Here is a 26,581-nt window from a genome sequence, read left to right as displayed (position 1 = left end):
TTAACTGGCCGGTGAGGAGCTACATCCAGTTTTTGTATGTTGTGGGTGTCCATACATAACCCATAACGCATTTTGTCAACATAAAAAGGCCATTTTCTAACGTAATTGGAGCAGTTGACTGCATTCACATTGCAATAAGGGCACCGAGTAAGAATGAAGAAGCTTTTGTTAACCACAAGCAGTTAGATTCGATTAATGCACAAGTCATCCAAGATGTGACTGGCGAGCGTTGTGTCTCAGTCTCCTGGGTCAAATCGTGATTCTTTGAAAGACATGATGGTGCCGTGCAGGGTGTTTGGCTTGTTGGTAAGGTAGCTGGCTGAACCCTCAGTGTTTCATATGGCCTGAAGTATTCTTTATAACAGTGATCACGTCTTTATGTGTGCCAGGTGATAGTGGCTACCCAATCAGACGATGGTGCCTTACACCATTTCCAGACTCCCCACATCACAGAGGAGAAGTGTTATAATGCAGCACGTGACCTTGCGTTCTCGGTTGCGGAGCCCAGCCAGGTACCCTTGGATGAGAGCAGGTGGCAGCAAATAGACGCGTCAGGTGGGTGGCTTCTTTACCAGCCAATGAAGTTCTGCTGCATCAGGGTTGCATATGCATGAGGTTGATTAGCACGCTCACATATAAATGTTTTACACCAGCATTCATGGTCGGCTCACGTCTGCACATTTGCAAGGTGATTTGAGGTAAATTGTGCAGAAATGTACATTTTTTTTTTTTTAGGGCTATTTGTTTCCTTGTTTTTTTTTTGCTGTGCACCTATTTTCAAGACAGCATGGTGGCACAGTGGGTAGCGAAACCTAGGTTCGCTTCCCAAGTCCTCCCTGCGTGGAGTTTGCATGTTCTCCCCGTGTCTGCGTGGGTTTCCTGCCACAGTCCAAAGACATGCAGGTTAGGTGCATTGACGATCCTAAATTGTTCAGAGTGTGTGCTTGGTGCGAGTGTGTGTGCCCTGCCTTGCGCCCTCTTCTGGCTGGGATTGGCTCCAGCATGACCCTGTGTTAGGATATAGCGATTTGGAAAATGACTGACTGACCTATTTTCACGCTCGATTTCACGCCAAGTTTTATAAATGAAGCCCCGGGATTTTAGAACCCCTCAAAACTCAGCTTGATGTTATTTTAGAGAAATTAGGGGAATAGGATTGGCAAGCTTTGCTGCTGTTCTTGTGACATTATTCTAATGTTTTGTGTGAAGTTATGCTGCGAATTTCATGCAATGCAATGTAAGAGGCATGCGGTAAGATTTTTAATCTTTCAACACACATTCATTGAAGCATTTTTTTTCATTTGAGTCCTTTTCATGCCATTCCTTACCAGAGCACGCATTCAAGATGTCGTCAGGTGCAGGAATAACAGGTCATGCAAAAAACAAAAGGGTGGTCCCGTTTAACTAACTGAAAACGTCCAACAAAAACAACGCCTCTTTGCATTTGTGCTTCTCGTCCTCAGGCTCAGCTTAAACAAACGGTTTCGGCTCTGGCTGCAGATTCGGGGTTTATTTGACAGGAGCCGCCTCCTTCCAGGCAGCCAGAATTCTTATAGTAGGAGGGCCTGTAAGGGGCGGGGTTAAGTGTCCCCACTGGGCGGGTTTTTGGAAGAAAAGGAGAAGAGAATGTTAGTGACGGCGCCCCCTCTCGGCCCAGCGCTTTATTACAAACCTCGATCGATCCTCTGAAGCGCATGCGTGACATAGAATTTTATGAATCAAGAACGCCCTTTAATTTGATCCAAAAGTGCAAAATAAACAGATTTAATATCAATCACTAAAAAAAAAAAAAAATGGGCGATTCCTCAGAGTCTTCCTCTTCTGAATCCTAACAGCTTTTTTCTTTTTTTTTTTTTGATTCTTCAAAAAGCAAAGTGCTGTTAAAGCCGCTTTGTTTGCTGGTAATTTATGGCTAGAATTACAAAGAGATACTTGCAGCTGGGGCCCACAAAAAAATGGCATCTAGCTGAAGCTAAGCGTAATCTCACATGTAATGGAAAGCCTTTCTGTTCCCGACTGCATCAGTGCTTTCTTATTCAAAAAGAGCTTTACTTCCATCTTCCATTCGTGGGGCCAAGCGGCTCATAATGTACAACCAGATTCGATTTGTATTTTAAATCCTTTTCCTTCTGCTCTATTCTTATCATTAACCCTGGGCTCTACAGTATGGAAGCAATCTGTTAAGAAAGAGGCGCCACACAAAAAACAAGTTGATTTAAAAGACAAAACTCAGCGGCTTAAGACCTTGAGGCAAAGTCGCAATTCCAAACAAACACTGAGGGGGAAAAATAAATAAACAAAAAAAATAAATAAATACATTTCGGACCCCCGCATTAAGACATGTTTTAGTCCAATGGTGATCTGTGCCGCCATGCCAGTCATCGGCAAAGCGTAACGTCTGTTGTGCATGACTTTAAAAGTGGGCAATTTTAAAGGCAGCTGGCGGGCAGTAAGATTACCTCTAATTGCACTAAACTACCCAGAATCCCCAGCGCCTATTCAGCAGATCTCAGATCAAAACAAATATTCCATAATGACACAAATGACAGATCACACTGTCATCACCCTGGACTACAAGAACAGGCACACAAATTGTGTGAAAGACTTTGAAAGGAGGCCATTCCTCATTCAATCTGAATTTCCTTCTCATTCTACCACACAATAACAGCAGAGATGGGCAGTGTGGCCCAGTGGTTAAGGTGCCAAGCTCAATCACAAGGTAGCAAGCTGACCTAGAGTGTAAAACCTTCAATTTTTGAAAGACATCAAGCTTTAATGTTTTGCTCAAACAAATCAGGATGAACTGAACTTACTGGACTGGAACAGTAGGCACAATAAACAATGCAGGCATCCTTTCTTGTAAATATTCCTGTATCACATTAGTCATTTATAACGTTCATGCATCTGTTTCAGTTGGTTTATAACTTATTGGTAAAGGGAAAGGAAAATAAGTACGGACACAACAGGACAAGGAGTTGTTTCAATTAGTTTATAATTTTGGAAATGAAAGTAGTACGCGGGTACAAAGACTTTGAGCAGAGTCATCCATTTTAAGGACAGTCAGCCAATGACATGTGTGCAATGTCACATTTTTCTCAGCCCCACGTGAAATTTTAACATGAATATGGCTCGTCCAAGAACCTGAGGAGGCGACGAATGCGGAACGTCACAATTACAGATTTCAGAGATCGACACACGAGACCATCTGATGTGGACATCCATAATGCAAACTGCTAAGTCAAAAAGCCACCAAGGACAACATCTACCCAAGACAATGCTAAATTTTCAGTACGCTTTTCAGACTTTTGCTCTCTATTTTATTTTCAAAGCATACGACATAATTTACTTAGACTTTTAACAAGCATTTGATACGTGTGACCCACACCAAAGATTAATTCTGGAACTTGAAGCCGTAGGCATCAGTCGTGACCTGTGAAATCGGACCTCAAATCGGTCAACCGGCAGGAGATAAAGAGTACAAAAGAGAATACCCATCATGGAGTGAGCTCATCAGTGGAGTCCCTCAGTGGTCTGTCCCTGGACCCTCGTTACTTTTTCTAAATTTATATTAATGACATTGATTCTGTTATAGTTTGTAAACTTGTCAAATTCAAAGATGACGCTAAAATTGGAGGGATGGCAGGCACTGAGGAGGACCTGAACAACCTTCAGAGCTGGATAAACACTTTAAAAATGGAGTCTAATGTAGAAAAGTGCAAAACTACAGGTGGGCAAAAGAAACCTCAGTTATAAATACAAGATGGGACAGGAAGCAACCTCTGTAAAGAGTTTATGTGGACACAACGTTTTCATCAACTAAGCAATCCACAGACGCAATTCTTCTTCTTCTTTCTCGCATGCGAGGGTCATGTCTTCTTTCTGCTGCTCCCGTTAGGGGTCACCACAGTGAATCATCTTCTTCCATATCTTCATGTCCTCTTCATCTTGTTCTGTTACACCCATCACCTGCATGTCCTCTCTCACCACATCCATAAACCTTCTCTTAGGCCTTCCTCTTTTCATCTTCCCTGGCAGTTTTATCCTTAGCACCCTTCTCCCAGTACAGTGGAACCTCGGGTCACGAACGTCTCTGAAGACGTACAAACCGGGTTATGATCAAAAAGTTCGCCAAACTTTTGCATCTGTTCACGACCACACACTCGGGTGACGAACTAGCCAGTTTCCCTTCCGGTGATTTACGCACGTATTCAGTCTCCCCCTGTACTGTACTGTACATTGTTCTCGGTCAGACGTGCATCGTGCAGAGGGACTTTACCTCAAAACTGTAATCTCCTCTCCACCCAGCTTCCTCCTCACATCCTTCATGCCAGAACTCGACTCCTGCAAGGTTAGTTTTCTTGGTTGTTTATGGTTAGTTTTTGTATAAATTACAGATTTTTCAAATGTTCATTTCTTCCTGGTGCTTAAAACTAATTAAAAAAAAGTGTTTACAGCGAGCGGTTCGTAAGGCTGTATCGTGAACTCTTACAATGTTACTTTTCTCTGTTTAAGGTTTTCTCAGTGTTATTCAATGTTTTTACATTTATTTTACTATTACACTGTGCATTCTATGGTGTAATTAACTAATTTTGTGCTTAAAAATCTTTAAGAAAAATATATTTACATACAGCTCATACGGTCCGGAACAGATTAATTGTATTTACATACAATCCTATGGGGGAGTTTTGGAACGAATTACAATCGTGACCCGAGGTTTAACTGTATACCCCTCATCTCTCCTCTGCACATGTCCAAACCAGCGCAATCTCGCCTCTCTGACTTTGTCTCCTAACCGTCCCACCTGAGCTGACCCTCTAATGTCCTCATTTCTAATCCTGTCCATCCCCGTAGACATGGAGATTGCATGTCTGTGTGATTGATTTTAGGCAATGTGGCTAAAACGCCTGAACACAATAATATGGAGGGGTGTCCACATGTTTGGCACATGTACTGTACTAGCCATTCCCCACGGCTCCACCCACGTGAGGAAGCCCCGCCCAGCTCTCTACTCCTGACGTCACTCTTCCCACTCACCTCGGCCCGCAGCCTCTGTTGCGGATTAGCGCGAACATATCGCTCCTGCAAGTGAACTATGATTCTTAGTGCAATGAGAGAAGTTGCAAAATCAACCGGAATGTACAAGCAAATGATAGTAAAAAAAAGATCTAAATCCTTTAAGTCATTCTCTCGTTCGCTAACTAAGTGGAGTTAAGGTTACGTCCCGAGGCAGACGCGTGAGTGAGGAGGGCCCAGCAGCCCTCCCCGTAACCCGGTGAGTCTCTCTCGGATTCGCGCTAATGGGTCTAAAAAACTATAAGAAATTTCTGACTTGGAGCACAAAATTTTTAAAACCATTTCTTAGCGAGCACCTATGGGCCAAGGGTAACCGACATTCCAAATTTCAAGTCCCAAATCCTCATGGTTTGGGAGATTTTGTGATGAGTGAGTCAGTGGTATTTGGCTTTTATATATACTGTATAATATACTGTACATATATATAAGCAACTCAAGAAAATAGTGCAGATTACGGGATAGGCAGGCACCGACAAAGATACTTGACATGTTGCAATGATATCAGCGGGTGATTCTGCTGACCTTTGATTGGTGAGTGTCAGCCAAGTTATATTAGATACCCACTGAGACTAGATAGTGCGGTCTAAAGTGTAAGACTGTAATGTAGAAATCTTTAATTTCTACTAGGGATCTGTGTGTGTGTGTGTGTGTGTTCCAGAGTGGGTCATGTCAGTGATCCCCTTACTTACTTATATGGTATAGTGGTTGACTAAGAGTAAAGTGAATGAAGAGCAGAAAAGAACACACAAACACGCACTGCTCAGCCCACCAGGCCTGTGTTCACAGCGGACAGAAACATCTACTAACTGGGGGAGACAGCCTGTCCAGTTCGCCTGTGAGCACCAGGGCTACTCTTCTGCCCAAACTCCATCTCTCACTGACTTCTCTGGCTGCTCTTTCTTCCTTTTGTATTTTGTCTCTGAGATGCGAGCTCAGGATGCATTTGCAGAACAGCCGTCATTTATAACCCATTAACCAACTGGTGTCTCTAACAAACACCTGAGACCATCTGAACTCGGCACCCTTTGGTGACCCTCTGACTTAATGCAGCCTATTTACAGGGCTTCTACATAAGTGCCAGGCATCGAGAACTGATTCAGGTGCCATCAGTGAGTGGGAAAGATAGAAATTATTACACCAGAGTATTATAATCAATATCATTTCAAGATTAGAAAGTCACTATATAACAGATAGATAGATAGATAGATAGATAGATAGATAGATAGATAGATAGATAGATAGATAGATAGATAGATAGATAGATAGATAGATAGATAGATAGATAGATAGATAGATAGATAGATAGATAGATAGATAGATAGATAGAACGATTTCCAGTTTCTTTAGGAATGTGTCTATTTGACACAGGAAAGATGACCTTTCCTTCATTAGGGTTGTCACACACGTGCGAATAGGAGGACGTTGTATGGACCAAGCAAAGGTAATTCCATGCCAGGCCAGGGTGTGGCAGGGTACACTAAACCTTCTCCTACTATCTCTGCAGACCAGCCACGGGAAAACCTGTCTAATTTAGAGCGGATGACGTCACTTCCAGTTCCGGTGCCCAGAAGAACGTCACTTCCGGCACACAAATTGACATCAGAAGAACCCCACTTCTGGTTCCCTTGCGTCACTTCCTGTCTGGTTCCTTAAAGCCGCCATCTTTGCAAACCCTCGACAGTTCTGTTCTGGACTCCGTACTGAGAACAGCTCTGTGCTATTTAAAAGTCTTTTGCAGCCAGGAATATTATACGGGTGGCTGCCCCAAACCTTTTTAAGTATGTTGAGTCTATTCATTTCACAGGGTCTATCTGACAAGTACAAAAGAAAAATAAGAACAGATGGCCCATTAGTGTAATGAAATAAAATGGTTAAGTAAACAATATTATGTTTTTTTATTAAATAAGGGGAAGGTGGAGGAAGAAGAAATTATAAAAAGCCAATTTGAAACATGGAACTTTGCTCTACTGCCTTGCAACGTAGAATCCATGTACTCATCTGTGACTGAATAAAAATCTAATTGATTGAACTATTCCTGTCTTCCTTGGGGGGTTTCTTCCACATTAGATAGATGTGAAAGGCACTATATTATACAGTAGATAGATAGATAGATAGATAGATAGATAGATAGATAGATAGATAGATAGATAGATAGATAGATAGATAGATAGGAAAGGCACTATATAATAGATAGATAGATAGATAGATAGATAGATAGATAGATAGATAGATAGATAGATAGGAAAGGCACTATATAATAGATAGATAGATAGATAGATAGATAGATAGATAGATAGATAGATAGATAGATAGATAGATTGCCTCAGAGGATCCTACTCTATATACATACATTAACATCTTTTCTGACACTTTACATGACATACAGTAGCTACGCAGCACTCTCTGATTTCTGTGAAGTCATCTCTTCATCGTATAAAACATTCACTTTAGACATAGTACACATGTTTCAAAAAGAAAAACAAACACATATGCTGTCTAAGTGGGGTCCTCCAGGTTAGCTCCTCATAATATGAAAGAGTCAGATGAGAAGGTGCAGACACTTCAGATGGAGACAACTGGCCAAGAATAAGATGTACAGCTAAAGGTGATGTCATGGACAACCAAAAGCTCTTTATATCAGTAAAGCCCAGCATGGCCGTCTTAATAAATGTATAGTGCTTTCATGTGCATGGGATTGCTAAGTGCCCTGCAGCAGTTACAAAAATGACAGTGTAAATAACTCCTACAGTAAATAAATAGTTTATACATGCATATATATAATATATATACTTAATGTCTGCATACATCAACTGTATTTGAAACACATTGCAGAAATACAGTAGTATGTGACATCACAGAGGACAGCTGACTTTCAAATATTACAATAAAATTAGCTTTTACATTCAATGCAGACTGAAAAGAATATTTTTTACCTATGAAGTAGGAAAGCAAAATAGCCAACAGAATGGCGGCAGCAATGGCCGAGAGGGCAGCGCATTTCCAACTGCAGTACTTGGATGGTTTCTTTAGCTTGAATGCATTTCGGGAGAAGGTGTTTCTGGGCAGGAGTCGTGGTGGCGGGGAGTACACTGTCCCAGAAGTCAGAGGATAGCCAGGGGACGAGCTGCTGAACAGAGGTGTCGTCCCTGAAGACGTCTTAAAGAGGAAGTGCCTGGTGAAAAGACAAGAACACCCATACAGGTCAAAATCCTACACAAAAGCAAAATCCAAAAAGAACAACTGGAAAACAAATGCACCCACACATACATACAGTATACACAGTAAAAACCAGGTGCTATTATCACAGGGAAATGATTAGACATACAGGAATCAAAGGCATTATATAGCAAATGAGGAAGTGGAGGTGGATCAATAAGGTGAGGTTTGGAGGGTGTCAGTCATGAACTCTTTTTTATTTTTTAGGTGTTCTTCTTTTTAAGCCTGCATATGCATAGGTTCATGTTCAAATGTTTAAATGTCTAAATATTATAAATGTCACACATGCCTATCTGAGGATCACCATCCAAGCTCTTTCCAGTATTGTAATAACATCCTGCTGGGCCAACAGGGGGCATTGCTTTCATCCTCTACAGTCCCACCCAGTGAGGGCAACTGACCCCACCCCTTCCGGTCAAAAGTACAAGCCCCCAGAAGGAGACATCATTATCACTTCCTGATGAGTTGACGAAAAGAGCTCCAAGTCAGTCAACCCACCAGCATAATCGAAACACTTAAAGCCCACCCCACTACATGAAATTTACTTCTGTTGTTTTCTTCTCACGCCATCTAGCATTGTTTTTACTTGGATATTATCAATAAATGGAGGAGGCCATGTTGGCACCCCCAAAATATTCCTGTTTGGTTAACCCTCCTTCACGCAGACGATCACATTATATATATTACTAGGGGGCTCTGCCCCCTGCTTTTTTCACTTGCCAGCCCCCGGGTGGGGGCTACACACTAGCCACTTTATGGCTCTGCCGCTTGCGTATGGGGAATTGGATATACAATTTAAACAGATTGTTATTTTCATGGGAATTGTTACATATGCATAATAGAACTAACTATTTTACATTACAGTGAGTAATTAACCATAGTTAAAAAATAGTAAAACATAATAAATTGAAAGAAAATTATGTTTCATGTTGTATTAAAGGAATTTGTTGAGTAATACGATTTTGTTCTGGTTGACTTTGAAATTAAAAATATTTTTGAAACTTAAAAAACTGTTTTTTGAGTTAACTTTTCGTCAATGTCGCATTGAATTTTAATTCCGTGTTTGGACTTTCATAGTGACAACACAACGTATAACTAACCGTGAGCGTATATCGTTTCTTTCTTTCTAATAAATAAAATAACTTTTTCGAATGTTTGTCCCTGTGATTTGTTAATTGTCATAGCAAAAGCTATTCTAACGGGAAACTGTTAACGTTTTAATACAAATGGCATATCAAGATCTCCTTTGGTGTCTGATGTTATCGCTGGAGGATGTACTACATTACCTTTCGTGTCGCCTGTTAAAATTTGAAATGTCAGAACTGTTCGACCAATTTTGAATACAACTAATCTTGTCCTATCGCAAAGCCGATCACTCATACATAAATTATGCATTAACATTACGAAACATCCTTCTTTCAACAGTAATTCGGCCGGTGGAAGACCGGACAGTGTTAACGGTTGTAGATATTCTTCGTGATATTGTAAGTTGATGTTTTCATCTTCCGCACCATCACCACCATATGTTTCAGCAAAGTCTATTGATACGCATTTAACCAATTTGCAGTGTGACCGATCAACAATTTTCACGTTAATTCGTTTGACTTCATCATTTCTCTGTGCTAGGATTGCCCGTGTGCTCATCTCTTCTGTTGATAACCCTTAGGGATGAAATTCTTCAATAAGATTTGGGAAAAATAAGTCCTCTTTTATTGGGAAGTTAAAGTGAGGAAAATGTAAAAATTTATAAGAGTTGAGAGCGCAGGAACTGTGCCTGACAAAAGCATTCATACAAATGAGAGGTGAGAGGACCGTGGGCGTGGGCCGATAACCAGAAATGGTTGAGAGGAGGGTGGGACTTGAAAAAATCTCTTGGCAAAAGTCTTGTCTCCATTTTTTCTTTTATAATAGAGAGAAATTCTTCATTTATAAAGATCCCTTGTTTTCCCTGTTTATACAAGTTGAAGGTTTTTGGTTATTCATCTTCTGGTGGTGCTTTTCTGCTGTTTTTGCTAGGCGAGAACAGGCCATTCAGCCCAACACAGCTCGCCAGTCCTATCGGATTATTTTGCCAGCTTCCCATTTTTGGAATCTGCTATGTCTATATACTAGCAAAATACCAGCGCTTCGCAGCGGAGAAGTAGTGTGTTAAAGAAGTTATGAAAAAGAAAAGGAAACATTTTAAAAATAACGTAACATGATTGTCAAGTCCAAAGACATGCCGGTTAGGTGGATTGGTGATTCTAAATTGGCCCTAGTGTGTGCTTGGTGTGTTTGTGTGTGTCCTGCGGTGGGTTGGCACCCTGCCCAGGATTGATTCCTGCCTTGTGCTCTGTGTTGGCTGGGATTGGCTCCAGCAGACCCCTGTGTTCGGATTCAGCGGGTTGGAAAATGGATGGATGCTCTTTCCTCATGCCTGCTTTTATACGTTCCGTCTTTGAAGGCAAGTCTGAGAGTGCCTCTTATGCCTGTCCTCCTCCTTGTGTGTCCCCACACTCACATTTTCTCTTTTGATCACATCACCAAAGCCAAACTGACCAATCACAATAAAGCCCAACTGACCAATCAGGTTGCTCTGAAGGACCAGGCACAGTAACAACTTCCCAAACGCCCATTTTAGTAATAACGTGCTCTTTTTCATCATTCTTATCTCTAGCAGGCTTCCAGTAATTACCACACTGCCACCTAACTGGTAGTTACTGCATCAGACAAGCAACAGTACTGCATTTATATGCACATCTCTCACCAGCGTGGGATGAGCAATCACCCCATGCTTTAATTAACACCAATTGATTTAGTCAAACTTTCAAAATACCAAAGACTTGACATCTAACCAAAAAAAGGATGACAGCATCACCCATATGCTTCAGCACTCCCGTTGAGCTCTACTGAATCGATTAGTTCGTGCTCGTGAATTGATTCCCATCAACACCAAAGAAATAAGAAATTATCCGTGAAAGGTTCCTACTTTCATAAGACAGAAATGTCTTTCTCATTAAAAAACATAAAGAGAAAGACTTTTGGTTTCCCTCTGTTGGCCACACACTCATGGAGGTCATGACCGGCACCTCCTCCTGGCGTTCTGCAGGCACAGACTGGCCCACCCCCTCACTAATCATTGGTTAGCCACAATAAATACAGTGGGCGGAGTCACAGGCTATAGGTCGATGAACCTGCCCATGAAGACCGACAGGTGCTGTTCATCCACCTCTCATCCAATATCACTGAGCAAGTAAAATCCAGCATTACTGTATTTTGTTTAATTTTTGTACACGTTCCCTCATAACATCATCCCGCAGAAACAGAGACTGGATAAGTCACTTTGTGACACAGGCATCAATTCCTGCTCTCTCCTGCGATGCCAGTTGAGCACACCGCACACTCGACCACAGAGGACACAACACCAGGATGAAATCGCTTCCCCATACATCAAAAATGTAATCAAATCTGAAAGTTTGCCTCCAAAGATCAATTTCCTTTCCAATCCCCCTTGGGAAATGGAGAGTCTGAACGTACGAGAAACGACATGAGCATTAGATTGCATTTCAGGCAGCTCAGGAAATGACAGCTTTGGTTCCCCTCGTGAGAGAAAGGCCACAAGACAAAAAAAAAAAAAGGCTTTGTTCAGTTGGATGTGTTACTTTAATTTGAGGAAGGGGATGCTTGTCGTCTAACCGACTATTGTCTACCTATCCATCCTCCCATTTTCTAACACACTTTGCACACTTTTTTGGTTTTTCGGTGTAATAATTTTGGGACCAAAGACTGAGAAACATTGTGGTTTGAAAGGGGCTAGTGCTGGGACGACAGTTTTTGAACTCCTTTAACCCGCTTTTGGACTTACTGTGCACATTTCATTTGTTTTTGACAATGTTCAAATATCTTTTCATTGTGATGGTGAGATCATTGCTGCTTTTTTTCTCCACTAACAGCCGTCATTTTGTGTGTTTTCTGCATGTCTGTGGCCACGTTGGTGACAGTTGCTAAATGCCACTACCACAGGAAGAAAACTCAAGTACAATTACAATACAATACAGTTTATTTTTCGTATAGCCCGAAATCACACAAGAAGAGCCGCATTGGGCTTTAACAGGCCCTGCCTCTTGACAGCCCCCCAGCCTCGACTCTCTAAGAAGACAACTCCCAAAAAAAACCCTTGTAGGGAAAAAATGGAAGAAACCTCGGGAAAGGCAGTTCAAAGAGAGACCCCTTTCCAGGTAGGTTGGGCGTGCAGTGGGTGTCAAAAAAGGGGGTCAATACAATACAATACAATACGCAGAACAGAACAAATCCTCAATACAGTATAAAAATAAACATTTTATAAGTACGGAACAGAATTTAACACTAGATGATATCCCATAATATGATTTGGATTTGTTTAGAGTCCCGGAGACCTCATTCATCAAGCTGCCTCCCCCATTTGGCCATTTCACAGCTGAAACAGCGCTAATCCGATGAAAGGACCCCTCTAACCCTCTCTGATTCCTGCGATCCTCCACCAGGGATGACTTTACCATAATAATACTTAAATAATACTTAAATAATCTCGCTCCATCTTATATATCGGAATGCCTGACACGTTATATTCCAAATCGTAACGTTAAATCTTCAAATGAGTGTCTCCTTAGAATTCCAAAAGCTAAACTTAAAAGAAGTGGTGAGGCGGGAGGGCGGCCTTCTGCTGTTCTGCACCTAAAATCTGGAATAGCCTGCCAATAGGAATTCGCCAGGCTGATACAGTGGAGCACTTTAAAACACTGCTGAAAACACATTACTTTTACATGGCCTTCTGATAACTTCAATTTAACTTAATCCTGATACTCTGTATGTTCAATTCATCATAATGACTATTCACAGTGGCTCCAAAATCCATACTGACCCCAACTCTCTCTTCTGTTTCTTTTTCCGCTTTCTTTGTGGTGGCGGCCTGCGCCACCTCCACCTACTCAAAGCATCATGATGCACCAACATTGATGGACTGAAAGCCAGAAGTCTACGTGACCATCATCATCAGGTCCTTCCCTGAAAACCCTAAATCCAAAGAGGACTGTTTCATTTATGTTAGGTAGATTGCCCAGAGGGGACTGGGCGGTCTCGTGGTCTGGAACCCCTACAGATTTTATTTTTTTTCTCCAGCTCTTGGAGTTTTTTTGTTTTTCTGTCCACCCTGGCCATCGGACCTTACTTATTCTATGTTAATTAATGTTGACTTATGTTTATTTTTTATTGTGTCTTCTATTTTTCTATTCATTTTGTAAAGCACTTTGAGCTACATTTTTTTGTATGAATATGTGCTATTTAAATAAATGTTGATTGATTGATTGATTGATAAGAAGGCACAACAGCTTGGCAGGTGAGCCGTGGCACCAAGTGCCACATTTGAGTACCGAGAAGAGAAACAGAATAGGTGAGGGTTAGTATCCAATTCTAACTCTCATGTTACTTATGTTTTAGTGCTAATGACTGACAACAGAGATGCAGTCTGTACAATTAATCAGCAGCTCTAGTCAGGGTGTGCTAAACTGAAGTAGTGAGTCTTCAGCCAGGATTTAAAAGCTGAGACCATACAGTGGCAGACAGACCACTCCACAGTTTAGGGGCCCTGTAACTAAAAGCTCGACCTCCCACTGTTATTTTATTAATCCTTGGAATTTAAAAGAAGAGCCCTACGGTGGGCTTGCGCCCTGCCCGGGGTTTGTTTCCTGCCTGGCGCCCTGTGTTGGCTGGGATTGGCTACAGCAGGCCCCCGTGACCCTGTAGTTAGGATATAGAGGCTTGGATAATGGATGGATGGATCATAAGCAGACCAGCATCTTGGGATCTTAATGTGCGCTCAGGTTTGTAAGTCATGATAAGTTCAGACAAGTAAGCCGGACCTTGGCTATTTAATGCTTTATATTGTTAAAAGGAGGATTTTGAAATCTGCCCTAAACTTAACCAGGAGTCAGTGTAAGGATTTAAGAACTGGAGTTATGTGTTCGTATTTTCTTGCTCTTGTAATAATTCTTGCAGCCGCATTTTGGATTAACTGGAGGCTGTATAAAGAACAGTTTGAACATCCAGTGAACACCGCATTGCAGTAGTCAATCCTACTAGAAATAAGTCACATGACTCAATGCAAGTTATTAATTTTAGTGACTTGCTTCAACCCCACCACGGCCAGACCCAGGCCTGGCTGAGAAAGGTGGACGAGGACTGGACGAGGGGTTAGCTACAGAAATGCTGACAAGGACAAAGCAGGACATTGCCACTCTGTGGGTGGATGAATCTTCTTTAAGTGGACATATAATGTTGGGTGGTGAAAACCAGAAGCATCTGGAAGTTATGCAGCTGATTTCTATCCTTTCAACCAGAGACAAATGAGCAGTGAGAAAGAGGTTAGGACCACACGCTGATACAGCGCATTGCCTCACCCACCACATGACAAACCAACTCAGGATCCCAGATCAGGACCCGAGTGCAGCCATGCGATGGGTGACCCCTCAGCATCACACTAATTCAGATGGAACCAGTGTGAAGTTTTTTTATGCTGTCTGGAGTGCCAATTCTGCCACCAACACCCCAGTTTTTCCCTTCAGGTTAGAGGGCCTACATGCTGGGCTGGAAGGATTTCCAAAACAACGGGCAACACGCTAAACTCAACATAATGGTACCCAAAAAAAGATGCCATTGAAAAAACTGTAAACTTCAACATAAAGACTCCAGAACATACTACTTACTTTGAATTTAGAATTGTTTTTTTTGGTTTATTTTGAAACAAAGCTCTGCCTTTTGACTACGATTTTTGGTTTACGATTTGGCTTTGGCGCTTCGACTTTTGTTTTTGATCCCTGCCTTTCCCTTCAACTCCATTCTTCTTCCTGATCCTCACACTTTATTTATTGGGATGTTTGCCCTTTTTACAGTCAGTATCAAAGGTAGACCAATTGGCCCTGCAGTGTTCTCTTGGCTGTATGTATGTCCAACCTGAACTAGAATGAGGGGGGCTGAAAGGTTTATACACGAATTAAAATGTTATTTTTGTTTATTTGTTGGCAAATTTGCACTTCCAGTTTGAGCTTTGACCAACCAAGCCATGTAGTACAAGCCATACCAGAATGCGGCATGAAATGTTCAGTACTGTTTGCTCCCTTAAAGTAAGACACACTAATGCGAAACAAAAAGAAAGAAGGTCAATGTGATAACTTCATTGTTCACGACACATTACGCTGCCTCTTCATTTTCCTCCAGTGCTGAGGAGGACCAAACTAAATTTGATGAAGCCACTTAAATATTGTCATGCACGTGCATCTGAGGATGTCCTTGCCAGCTCTGATCATTTATGCGGTATCCCACCCCGGGACAAGAGGGGGCGCCGTCATTAACTGTCTTCTCTCTTCCCTCTGAAGCTCAGAGGAAACCGCCCAGGAGGGTGACTGAACACGCCCCCGTCACTAAAAAGGCCCCGCCCCTTCTGATCAAGACCTTATAAAAACAGCCGTCCCCAGAAGGAGGAGTCTCACTTGTGACACTGACAGACCGGAGCTCCACAATCAGACCCGCTGAAACAGAACCATTGGCTATTCTTCACTTTGTGTTACTGCAAACTCGAGTGCCTGATTATTTCCTTAAAAGTTTATTGCTGTTGCTGCCTCCCAATTAAAAAGGGTTTGCCAGGTTGGCACCCCAACAATTTATGGGCCTCTGCAAGTCACTCTGTTCCACAATATGGTCAAAACTTTTATTTTTGTAATCACTTTCTGCATTCAGTAAAGCACCATGCAAAGAGGGTATGGCCAATGCACTCAAATGTACTTAGAAATTAAATGTTTAAAGAGAAGTATATGTTCAGTTATGGCGGCAGCCAGTTCTTTGTTTTCAAGTTCATATTCAGGGGCAGGGCACCTACTTGTCCTCTCCTACTGTCCACAGGCAATCTGTTGGTGTTTCAAGTTCAACTTCAAGCACTTTATTGTCATTGTGTAACACAACAAAATTACTTTTTGTGACAGCCCTGAGGTGCATTTAAAGAAAAGTCAAATAATTCCAAATATGTCGCATACAGTGTTAAGTGATCAAGTAACCAGAGCTAATTATTATTGCTCAAAGTACAGCAGCATAAATTGTTATTGCACCTGTTAATGAATAGCACATTACATATTCTATATTGTAATACATTAGTATATTGCACATTACCAATAGAGCTTATTGCACATGTTCAATTAAAAATGATCTCAGACTGAGAGTTCAGAAAGTTTATGGAAGATGGGAAAAAGCAAGTTTTTAGTCCGTTTGTGCATACACGGATTGACTTAAAGCATCTTCCTGACGGGAGGAGCTGAAACAACGAATTTCCAGGATAAATTTTGTCCTTGAGAATGTTTTTGGCCTTTCTCACACAGCGAGTCTTATACGAGAGTTTGAGTGATGGCAGTTCAGTTCCGATAGATAGATAGATAGATAGATAGATAGATAGATAGATAGATAGATAGATAGATAGATAGATAGATAGATAGATTTGAAAGGCACTATATAATAGATAGATTTGAAAGGCACTATATGATAGATAGATAGATAGATAGATAGATAGATAGATAGATAGATAGATAGATAGATAGAAAAGGCACTATATAATAGATAGATAGATAGATAGATAGATAGATAGAAAAGGCACTATATAATAGATAGATAGATAGATAGATAGATAGATAGATAGATAGATTTGAAAGGCACTATATAATAGATAGATAGATAGATAGAGATAGATAGAAAAGGCACTATATGATAGATAGATAGATAGATAGATAGATTTGAAAGGCACTATATAATAGATAGATAGATAGATAGATAGATAGATAGATAGATAGATAGATAGATAGATAGATAGATAGATATGAAAGGCACACAGGAGATATGAAATCCCTTTGTCTCACAGACAGGCGTATTGTGATTTTGCTTCCCATCTACAGATGAACGTTTGCCTTAAACACAATGCATTCTGAGATCTTCTCTGCTCTTTACTCTCAAACTGGTGGACTGCAGGGGGAGCCCACGCTGGCACCATTGGCCACTGGACATTTGAGAGGTAACTGTGAAGCGAGGCCATTTCCATAGCACTTGAAATCAGGTTCAGAAGGTTTACTATTTCCGTGAAAGTACAAACAAACCAATAAAAATCAGATGATCACTAGTAATTAACTTTGGCATTTTGCTTTCTTTCAAAACTACTACGGCTCAGTTATGAAATAACAATTTTTAGAAAAACATGACGGCCACTGTTATAAACCTTTAGCTAAAATTTCAAAGGCCTTTGGGCACGGTTGCCTTTTTAATACAAGAAAGTGTTAAAGTAAAGAGACAGACTGCCACACAACTAGCCTTAAGAAAGAAAGCACTTGTCACTTCTCCCGAGTCCACACTGACAGAGATGTTGTTAGACAGGAAAAAGCGATGGAATTGAAAGTAGCCTGACAGGCAGGTAGCACAAGTGCACGGCTAAAAATACAGCTGGAGTCCTTCAGGGCATCTTTGACTGTCTCTCTTTAAGTTGAAACTAAAAGAAAATAAATGCTTTCCTTGGAGCTCAGGGTCAAGAGATCCCAGAATTTATGAATGCCACCTCATTTTTCAAATCGAGGTTGAAAGCCTTTCTTCTGAAGTCTGGCAAAATAAAATTAATTAATGCTATCTTATTTGACACGTATTTTACATGTGTACTGTTGACACAGATTCCGTTTTCTTGCTGCTTCTGCTTCAGCTGTAACTGTTGTGTGGCCTGCAGAACTCGTGTGTGCGTTTACTTTATTTAGGGGCAGAAAGAAACAGCGACTACCAGAAATCCCCTCTAATTATTAATGACTCATAATAATATGTAAATAAGAAGCTGGATGGAAATCAAACTGATGTCAGGGCATTCATTTGTGCCTTGCATATTCAATTCATTAAAAAGAGCCGTGCCCTACATATTTACAAATCTATACATAAATAAATACAAAATTAAGCTAAAACATTTTCATAAATTTCTGAGAATATGTTTTCACTTTGTCATTATGGGTAATTGAATGTAGACTGATGGGCAAAAATGGCAAATTTATCATTTGAGAATGGGAATGAGGCGATATAAAAAAAATGCAATATTATTACTTATTAAAATGAATTTTACACCACAAAAAAAAGCATGTAGAACGTGAAGTGCTCTGAATCCACTGTATGTGCAGCATATACATAATATATGTGTGTGTATTACTCACACATATATATACACACACACGCACATAAACACACATATACAGTACATATATATAAATATATTTATGTATACATACTGTATATATACTGAATATATATACACGGCTGACAGAAGTTGGCTGGCATTCCCACCCAGATGAGGAGGGCCGGTGGATTGGCTAGTGGCACCTTTCTCAGTCAGGAAGCCGTTATCGCCAGGCTCATAATAATATTTTAATGATATTTATTTGACTGCTTTGGCTGGCATATTGTTTCAATCCTCCACCCACCCGTTGGCAAACCGGCTCAAGGTTGGCATTAAAGACGATCAATGAAATACTGATGACTGTCTTTTATGTACAACATTCTCACTTTGCTTGTTTATGCGCTCGTTATCCATTCTAATAAATGAATACTAATAATACAATATTATTTATCAACATTCAATTTATATTCTTCTCACAGTACTTGTTTACGTACTGGAAATCTTTTCTAATATTTACAGATGAATAACGAAAGATTGATACTAATGTTCTAAATTATACTATTGTGACCACTTCATTTACTTCTATTTCCACTTCTCTTTCTAATAAATTGATTACTAATAATCTCACATTTGGTTTTTATTCCTCTCTCTATTGTTAAAGACACTGTGTGGTCCTCTTTTGTAATATTTAATGACTATTAATGACATATTGATAATAATCTTTTGCATTTTATTATTCTCACTTCATTTGCTGCTGTTTTCATTATCTGTTCTAACAGAATAAAATATTAATAGCAACATTCAGTATTATATTCCTCCCACTGTATAATATTTTAGATATATTTTCGAACATTTAAAGACTACTAATGTAATGTTGATTATATTATGTTAAAGTTTTAATAATAATAAATTGATGACTAATAATACTGTAATGTTTACGATTTGTTCCTCTTTGTATTTTTAACTTATGGATGTCCTTTCTAATTAATTGAATATTGATAATAACCCCTTTATATTAATCTTCAGGAATTCATGAAATATTGACAATAAAGTATTAAATTCTATTATTCTCATTTCATTTGCTTCTGTTTTCATTATCCTTTCCAATAACTGACTACTAAAAATAAAATATTTCTAACAACATTCACTTAGATTTCTCTCACAGCATTTGTTTCAATATTGGCCACCTTTTCTAATATTTAAAGACTGTTAATAAAATATTGATAATAATGTCTGAAACTATACCATTCTCTCTTCATTTGCTTCTGTTTTCATTATCCTTACTGACACCTAATAATATTCTTATTAACTATTATAAATATTATATTAATAACTAAGAATATCCCATTTCGTTTTTATTCTTCTTTGTGTTTCTTTGCTAACACGTAAAGACTATTAATGGAATATTGACAACAGCAAATCAAATGATATTCTCCTCACTTCAACTGGACCTCTTTTCATGATCCTCTCTGATAAATGATATGCATAACAACACTTCTTTTATATTCCTCTCACTGTATTTGTTTAACTATTAAAGGAATATTAAAGAAATATTAATACATTTTAGCATTCTCATCTCATTTGCTTCCGTTTTCATTGCTATTTCTAGTTAATTGATTACTAATAATATCATCACATTTAGTTTTTATTTCTCTCTCTGTTTTTTTTATATATATATATATCTTTTCTAATATTTAATGACTCTTAATGGCATATTGATGATAACCTTTTACATTTTATTATTCTCATTTCACTGCAATTCTAACAATTGATTGCCAAGAACAAAGCATAACAACACTTTAGAGTTTACATTCTTCTCACTGTATTTGTTAGCACGTTGCCTGTTTATGCTCTCGTGATCCATTCTAATAAAGGAATACTGCTAATAAAATATTAATATCAACGTTCAATTTACTTGTTTATATACTGGATATCTTTTCTAATCACATTTTAAAGACTATTAATGCAATATTAATAAGAGTGTTTTAAATTTTAGCATTCTTGTCTCATTTGCTTCTGTTTTCATTGTTCTAATAAACTGATTACTAATAATATTATCACATTCCGTTTTTATTCTTCAACGTATTTTTTTAAATCATTGCCGTCTTTTCTACTATTTGAAGACTTTTCATTCATTTATATTATTCTCATTTTATTTCCTTCTATTTTCTTTATCTTTTGTAAGAATTGATTATTAATACAAAAACTATTTATGGTATACACATTTCCTTCCATATTATTTCAAACATTTGTAATATTTAAAGACTATTAATGGAATATTGATCATAATGATTTAAATGATACCATCATGTGTTTCGATTTCCATTATCATTCTAACAATCAATTACCACTAATAAAATATTACTAATAATTTATTTCCTTCTGTTTTATTTAAAACTGCATGTCCTTCCTAATATTTAATATTTAAAGACTATTAATGAATTATTGATAATTTTAATATTGGAAATGATTTTTTTCCTCACTGCATTTGCTTTTCACTATCCTTTCCTGCAATTGGTCACTACTAATAACGTAACAATATTTATTTTTTATTTCTCTAGCTGTACTTGTTTAAAAAATTTAAGTTAGCTTTTCTAATATTCAAAGACTATCAATGAAATATTGAAAATAATATTTTATTTTATATTATTCTAACTCCATTTGCTTTCTAACATACGCTCACTAATACAATATTTATTGTAATATTTACTTTATATTCCTCCCTGTATTTGTTTAAATATTGGACACCTTCTGTAATATGTAAGGACCATCAAAAAAAATATCCACATTCAAGTTCACATTTCATTACTCTTATTGTGTTTGGTTGCACTTTCATTATCCTTTCTAGTAAAAGTTAATAAAAATTCATCCATCCATCCATCCCACTATATCCTAACTACAGGGTAACAGGGGTCTGCCCGAGCCAATTCCAGCCAACACAGGGCGCAAGGCAGGAAACAAACCCCGGGCAGGGTGCCAGCCCACCGCATGGCACACACACACACACCAAGCACACACTAGGATCATCAATGCACCTAACCTGCATGTCTCTGGACTGTGGGAGGAAACCCACGCAGACACGGGGAGAACATGCCAACTCCACGCAGGGAGGACCCGGGAAGTGAACCCTGCGCCACCGTGTATGTGATATCATCCATCCATTATCCAACCCGCTATATCCGAACTACAGGGACACGGGGAGAACATGCCAACTCCACGCAGGGAGGACGCGGTAAAGCAAACCCGGGTCTCCTAACTGCGAGGCAGCAGCGCTACCCACTGCGCCACCATGCTGCCCGTTAATAAAAATATATCACATAAAACATTTAGATTATAATTTTATAAACAGAATGTGTTTGCATGTTGTCCATCTTTTCAAACATGTAACAATTATAAATGAAATGCTACAATAATAAGGAGAATTCCTGCTCAGGAAATTTTCTAACAAATGGCGCCTAGATATAAAACGTTAAGAATAAAATATTCTGTTTTTACTGTATTTTACTGTTTTTTAATGTATTATTTTTGGGCTTTCATTTCCCTTACCCTAATAATCAATGCCTAATATTATTATCAATAATAATAATAATAATAATAATAATAGGGCAGCAACAGCCTCGCAGTTAGGAGACCCGGGTTTGCTTCCCAGGTCCTCCCTGCATGGAGTTTGCATGTTCTCCCCGTGTCTGCGTGGGTTTCCTCCCACAATCCAAAGACATGCCAGTTAGGTGGACTGGCGATTCTAAATTGTCCCTAGTGTGTGATTGGTGTGTGGGTGTGTTTGTGTGTGTCCTGCGGTGGGTTGGCACCCTGCCCAGGATTAGTTCCTGCCTTGTGCCCTGTGTTGGCTGGGATTGGCTCCAGCAGACCCCCGTGACCCTGTATTCGGATTCAGCAGTTTGGATATTGGATGGATGGATGGATAATAATAATAATGCCTTGTATTTTTCGACCCTGGCGGTACCCCCTGGAGTGACTGCCAGTCATGCCTCACGCACACCCACTGCCCACTGGGCCCATTTAAACTGCCATGCTTGTCTTTGGGATGTGGGATTAAATATTAAAACCTGCAGAGATGTGAACTCCACGATGGGCCACAAACGGTCCCCCGGGGCTGTGCAGACGCCTGTGCCACCGTGCGGCCCCTTCCTTTTAATTCCTCACTGCTTTCACTGCCTCTTGGGCTGACCATGACAGTGCATCCTTGGAACAGAATTCGCCTTTCCTCTTGGCAGGCCCCACTGATCGTCTGAACCGCTTGGCTGTAAAGCTCCAGTTCCAGTGACAAATTGAATCCAATTTAGGTGAAAAAGATCTGGTAGGGCACTGTTCACAACTTGCTGTCTTTGAGCTCTCTTACTGCAGACGTTTAAGAGACAAACGTGCGAGACGTGATACAGCAGCCACGGCTAATTATATTCTGTGTTTTTAAGACCCTTTACAATAATGCGTCCATATGGACGTCTGAGAAGATCTGAGACGGATTTTCTGTTTTACACTGTCGATCTTCAGTAAAGTGATTTGTTGCAATATGCTGCATGTGACATTACAAAAGCACACTTGGAAGCCCCATCCTGTTCCAGCAGTGCAGCTTTACTGTCTAATTCAGTCAGTCAAGACTTCAGCTGGCAATGCTGCCGCTTTCTTTTCTTTTTTCTTTTTTGATTGCAACGCCAGTCATTACAAAGAGTAGGAATCCGACCAGCGAAGAGTAAGAACAAACAACTTTAAAGACTGGTTAGATAGGAAGTCACTCTGTATCCTTAATACACAACCGGATTTCCTATAATGTATGAAAAAAATCGCTGGTGCACTTTATGGCGCACAGGGCATGAAATATTACACAGGCCAAGTGTAAAAAGCACATTGTTGGCGTCAGTGGCAGAGCCAGCTTGCTGAAGGCCCCTGTGCAGCACCCCTCTTGTCTAGCTTAACAACTAGATGCTGGGGGCCGTCCAGGACCGCGTCACTATCAGACCACACGCTGGTGACAATCAAACCGGCTCTCTAAATGGAATTTCTAAATGGAAATGGAACTACAGTATTGTAATCGCTTCATTAGAGCAGCTGGAAGTTCCATCCATCCATCCATTATCCAACTCGCCATATCCTAACACAGGGTCACAGGGGTGTGAAGGAGGAAGGAGTGAAGGATCTCTGTTCCAGTTTCCAGTCAAGATGGCAGAAATCTGATGAGGTCTTTTAAATTTATGAACAAGGTGCATACATCCGTGAAAGTCTACATTGAACAATTTCACTTTCTCGGCAAGGGGATAGACAATTTTCAGTCAGTCATTACCCACCCCGCTATATCCTAACACAGGGTCACGGGGGTCTTCTGGAGCCAATCCCAGCCAACACAGGGCACAAGGCAGGAACAAACCCCGGGCAGGGCGCCAGTCCACCACAGGGCACACACACACACACACCAAGCACACTCCAAGGACAATTTAGGATCGCCAATCCACTTAACCTGCATGTCTCTGGACTGTGGGAGGAAACTCACGCAGACACGGGGAGGACATGCAAACTCCACGCAGGGAGGACCCGGGAAGCGAACCCTGTGCCACCGTGTATGTGATATCATCCATCCATTATTCAACCTGCTATATCCTAACTACAGGGTCACAGGGGTCTGCTGGAGCCAATCCCAGCCAACACAGGGCACAAGGCAGGAACAAACCCCGGGCAGGGCGCCAGCCCACTGCAGGGCACACACTAGGGACAATTTAGGATCGCCAATCCACCTAACCTGCATGTCTCTGGACTGTGGGAGGAAACCCACGCAGACACGGGGAGGACATGCAAACTCCACGTAGGCAGCACATGGGAAGCGAACCACAGGTCTCCTTACTGCAAGGCAATGGCGCTACCCACTGCGCCACCCTGCCGCCCCAGCCGTAAGTTAGCAAAAATAAAATAAATTGCGGGAATGCAATGTGTGGAGGTGTGCAGTACATAAATATATATGTAAGATGAGGAGCCGCTTGCTTTTCCAAGACAACTTTGTGAAATAAGATGATTAAAATGTAACGCAAGCTAGAAAGTAGAAACTGTTCTGTGCTATAAAGTGAAACAATTTCAACTTGTAACAAATTAAAACGACAACACCGGCTGATAGGATACAACCACACAATCGGCCTGTTTTACACAACTTCTGAGAAAATGGACGTCAGAAAGTCAGATGTCAATGGTTCCAAGAAATATGCCTTGTTGGAAGGAGATGGCTTGGTCATATATATTGCTTGTTTGCCTTTAGTCATTGTCTAACCCACTATATCCTAACACAGGGTCACGGGGGTCTGCTGGAGCCAATCCCAGCCAACACAGGGCGCAAGGCAGGAAACAAACCCTGGGCAGGGCGCCAGCCCACCACAGGGCACACACACACACACCAAGCACACACCAAGGACAATTTAGGATCGCCAATCCACCTAACCTGCATGTCTCTGGACTGTGGTAGTTTCTCCATTTTGAATGGTTTTAGCAGGTAGCACCTGATCTGAAGCCGTTGTATCGCTACTTCCAGACTCGGTAGTTGCAACCATTTCACTCACTGCACTGTCTGCATAACCTGCTTGCGGCCATAGTGACGATTCACCGGCATCGGCATTCTCAGTTACCACCGCTGGCTCTTGCTCAGTTTTGAGACAGGTAGAAATCTTGGTAAGCTTAGCGCTTTTCAATATCTGTTGCAGGCGCGCCATACGTGTAGCAGCATCACTCTTATAATGTTTGCCAGATCCGCTGCTACTGGCTGACATGGCGTCGTATGGCGAGAGTATAAAAAGCACTAAAATGTTCAAATATTCGGCGTTTGCATAACTTAAGAGAATTGATAGGATTTACCATTTACGAGTTTGAATTTCAAAAACTGTTCACATCAAATAAAAGTACAAAAGTAACAATTATTTATGATGATAATGTATATGTACACTATTCATGTGACGTCCTTCAAAATTGCTTCCGTTCACGTCAAAGGTCGCCAAATTTGGGAATGTGCACTCCTCTGTAAGGTCGGCCTCAGATTAGGCTCCGAGTCTAAATTCGTGTCAACTGCAGACCTGCCGAATACGTAATATCATCATGGATTGGACTGGCCTGGTGACGGTGCAAACTGTGAATTATTAACGCAATGAACTGTGCAAGTGATTTAAGTTACTCATATTTTGTTTAATTCTCTACGGCCCTGAGTGGGGCCACCCAAGCTCGTAGGCCCTTGTGCTTTACACAATCTATTGCTACGCCAGAGGTTGGCGTCTACCCGAGAGCTTCAAAATCCACCAAAGCTCAGATACATTAAATCTAGCACGGCAATAGCAGTGATGGAAACTGAAACGAAAACGAGAACTGCGGGGGTCAAGAAGAAAACTGAAAAGGAGGGCATGTTGCTTTCTATACGACGCATCTTGTTGAGCCAAGGCTGCTGTATCAACAGTTACCTCTCTATTATAAAAGAAAATCTTGAGACGAGACTATTGCCAAGAGATTTTTTCAAGTCCCGCCATCCTCTCAACCACGCCCACGGCCCTCTCACCTCTCATTCGCGTGAATGCTTTTGTCAGACACAGTTCCTGCTCTCTCAGCTCTTATGCATTTTTAAGTTTTCCTCACTCCCCTTATCAAGCGGGGTCATTTTTGCTAAATCTCCAAATTAGAATCATTGCTGTTATTGAACTATCTGGAGTATAAACACATGTTTGGTCTCTTTGTAAAGGTAACATTCTCTAGTTTCACCCTTAGTAGTCAGAATCACTGTAGGTGTGACTGATCAAAAGTTATGCACATTAGAACTCACAGAAAAATGAATTTTTTGTTCTCGCCTAAGTTTTTTTGTGAAAATAAAGGCCTCTATAGCTGCAGTAGGTAGGTGAGGACAGAAACACACTGTGTACCAACAGAATAACTTGTTGACTACTCACATTTCAAATTTGAAAAGAATACCTGTCAAAATGACATTTTTTACACCAGTTTTTATGTGGGCATGTCCAGGTGCTTTTTAGAGGGCCCTGTGGTTTATCCGTTATCCACATTTTGGAACGTATGGAAAAAGTGTAATAACTTTTGAATGCTTCAACCCACAGATATCAATGAGGGCTC

At 40.5% G+C, this 26,581-nt stretch overlaps 1 protein-coding gene across 3 annotated transcripts in view; it reads right to left on the bottom strand.

Moving 5' to 3' along the window:
• The window catches only part of LOC120542238 (teneurin-2-like), a 1,685,504-nt gene that overhangs the window by 440,390 nt on the left and 1,218,533 nt on the right, over positions 1–26,581 (bottom strand). For all 3 annotated transcript variants that reach the window (XM_039774544.1, XM_039774546.1, XM_039774547.1), the window contains one exon: positions 8,007–8,245. In XM_039774544.1, coding sequence (XP_039630478.1) covers positions 8,007–8,245 — 239 coding nt within the window. The remainder of the gene's footprint in view (positions 1–8,006; positions 8,246–26,581) is intronic.

This window comes from Polypterus senegalus, chromosome 13 (assembly GCF_016835505.1).
Source record: "Polypterus senegalus isolate Bchr_013 chromosome 13, ASM1683550v1, whole genome shotgun sequence".
Taxonomy (NCBI): domain Eukaryota; kingdom Metazoa; phylum Chordata; class Cladistia; order Polypteriformes; family Polypteridae; genus Polypterus; species Polypterus senegalus.
Note: the sequence above shows the minus strand (reverse complement) of the source record. Positions and strands in the feature narration are given on the sequence as shown.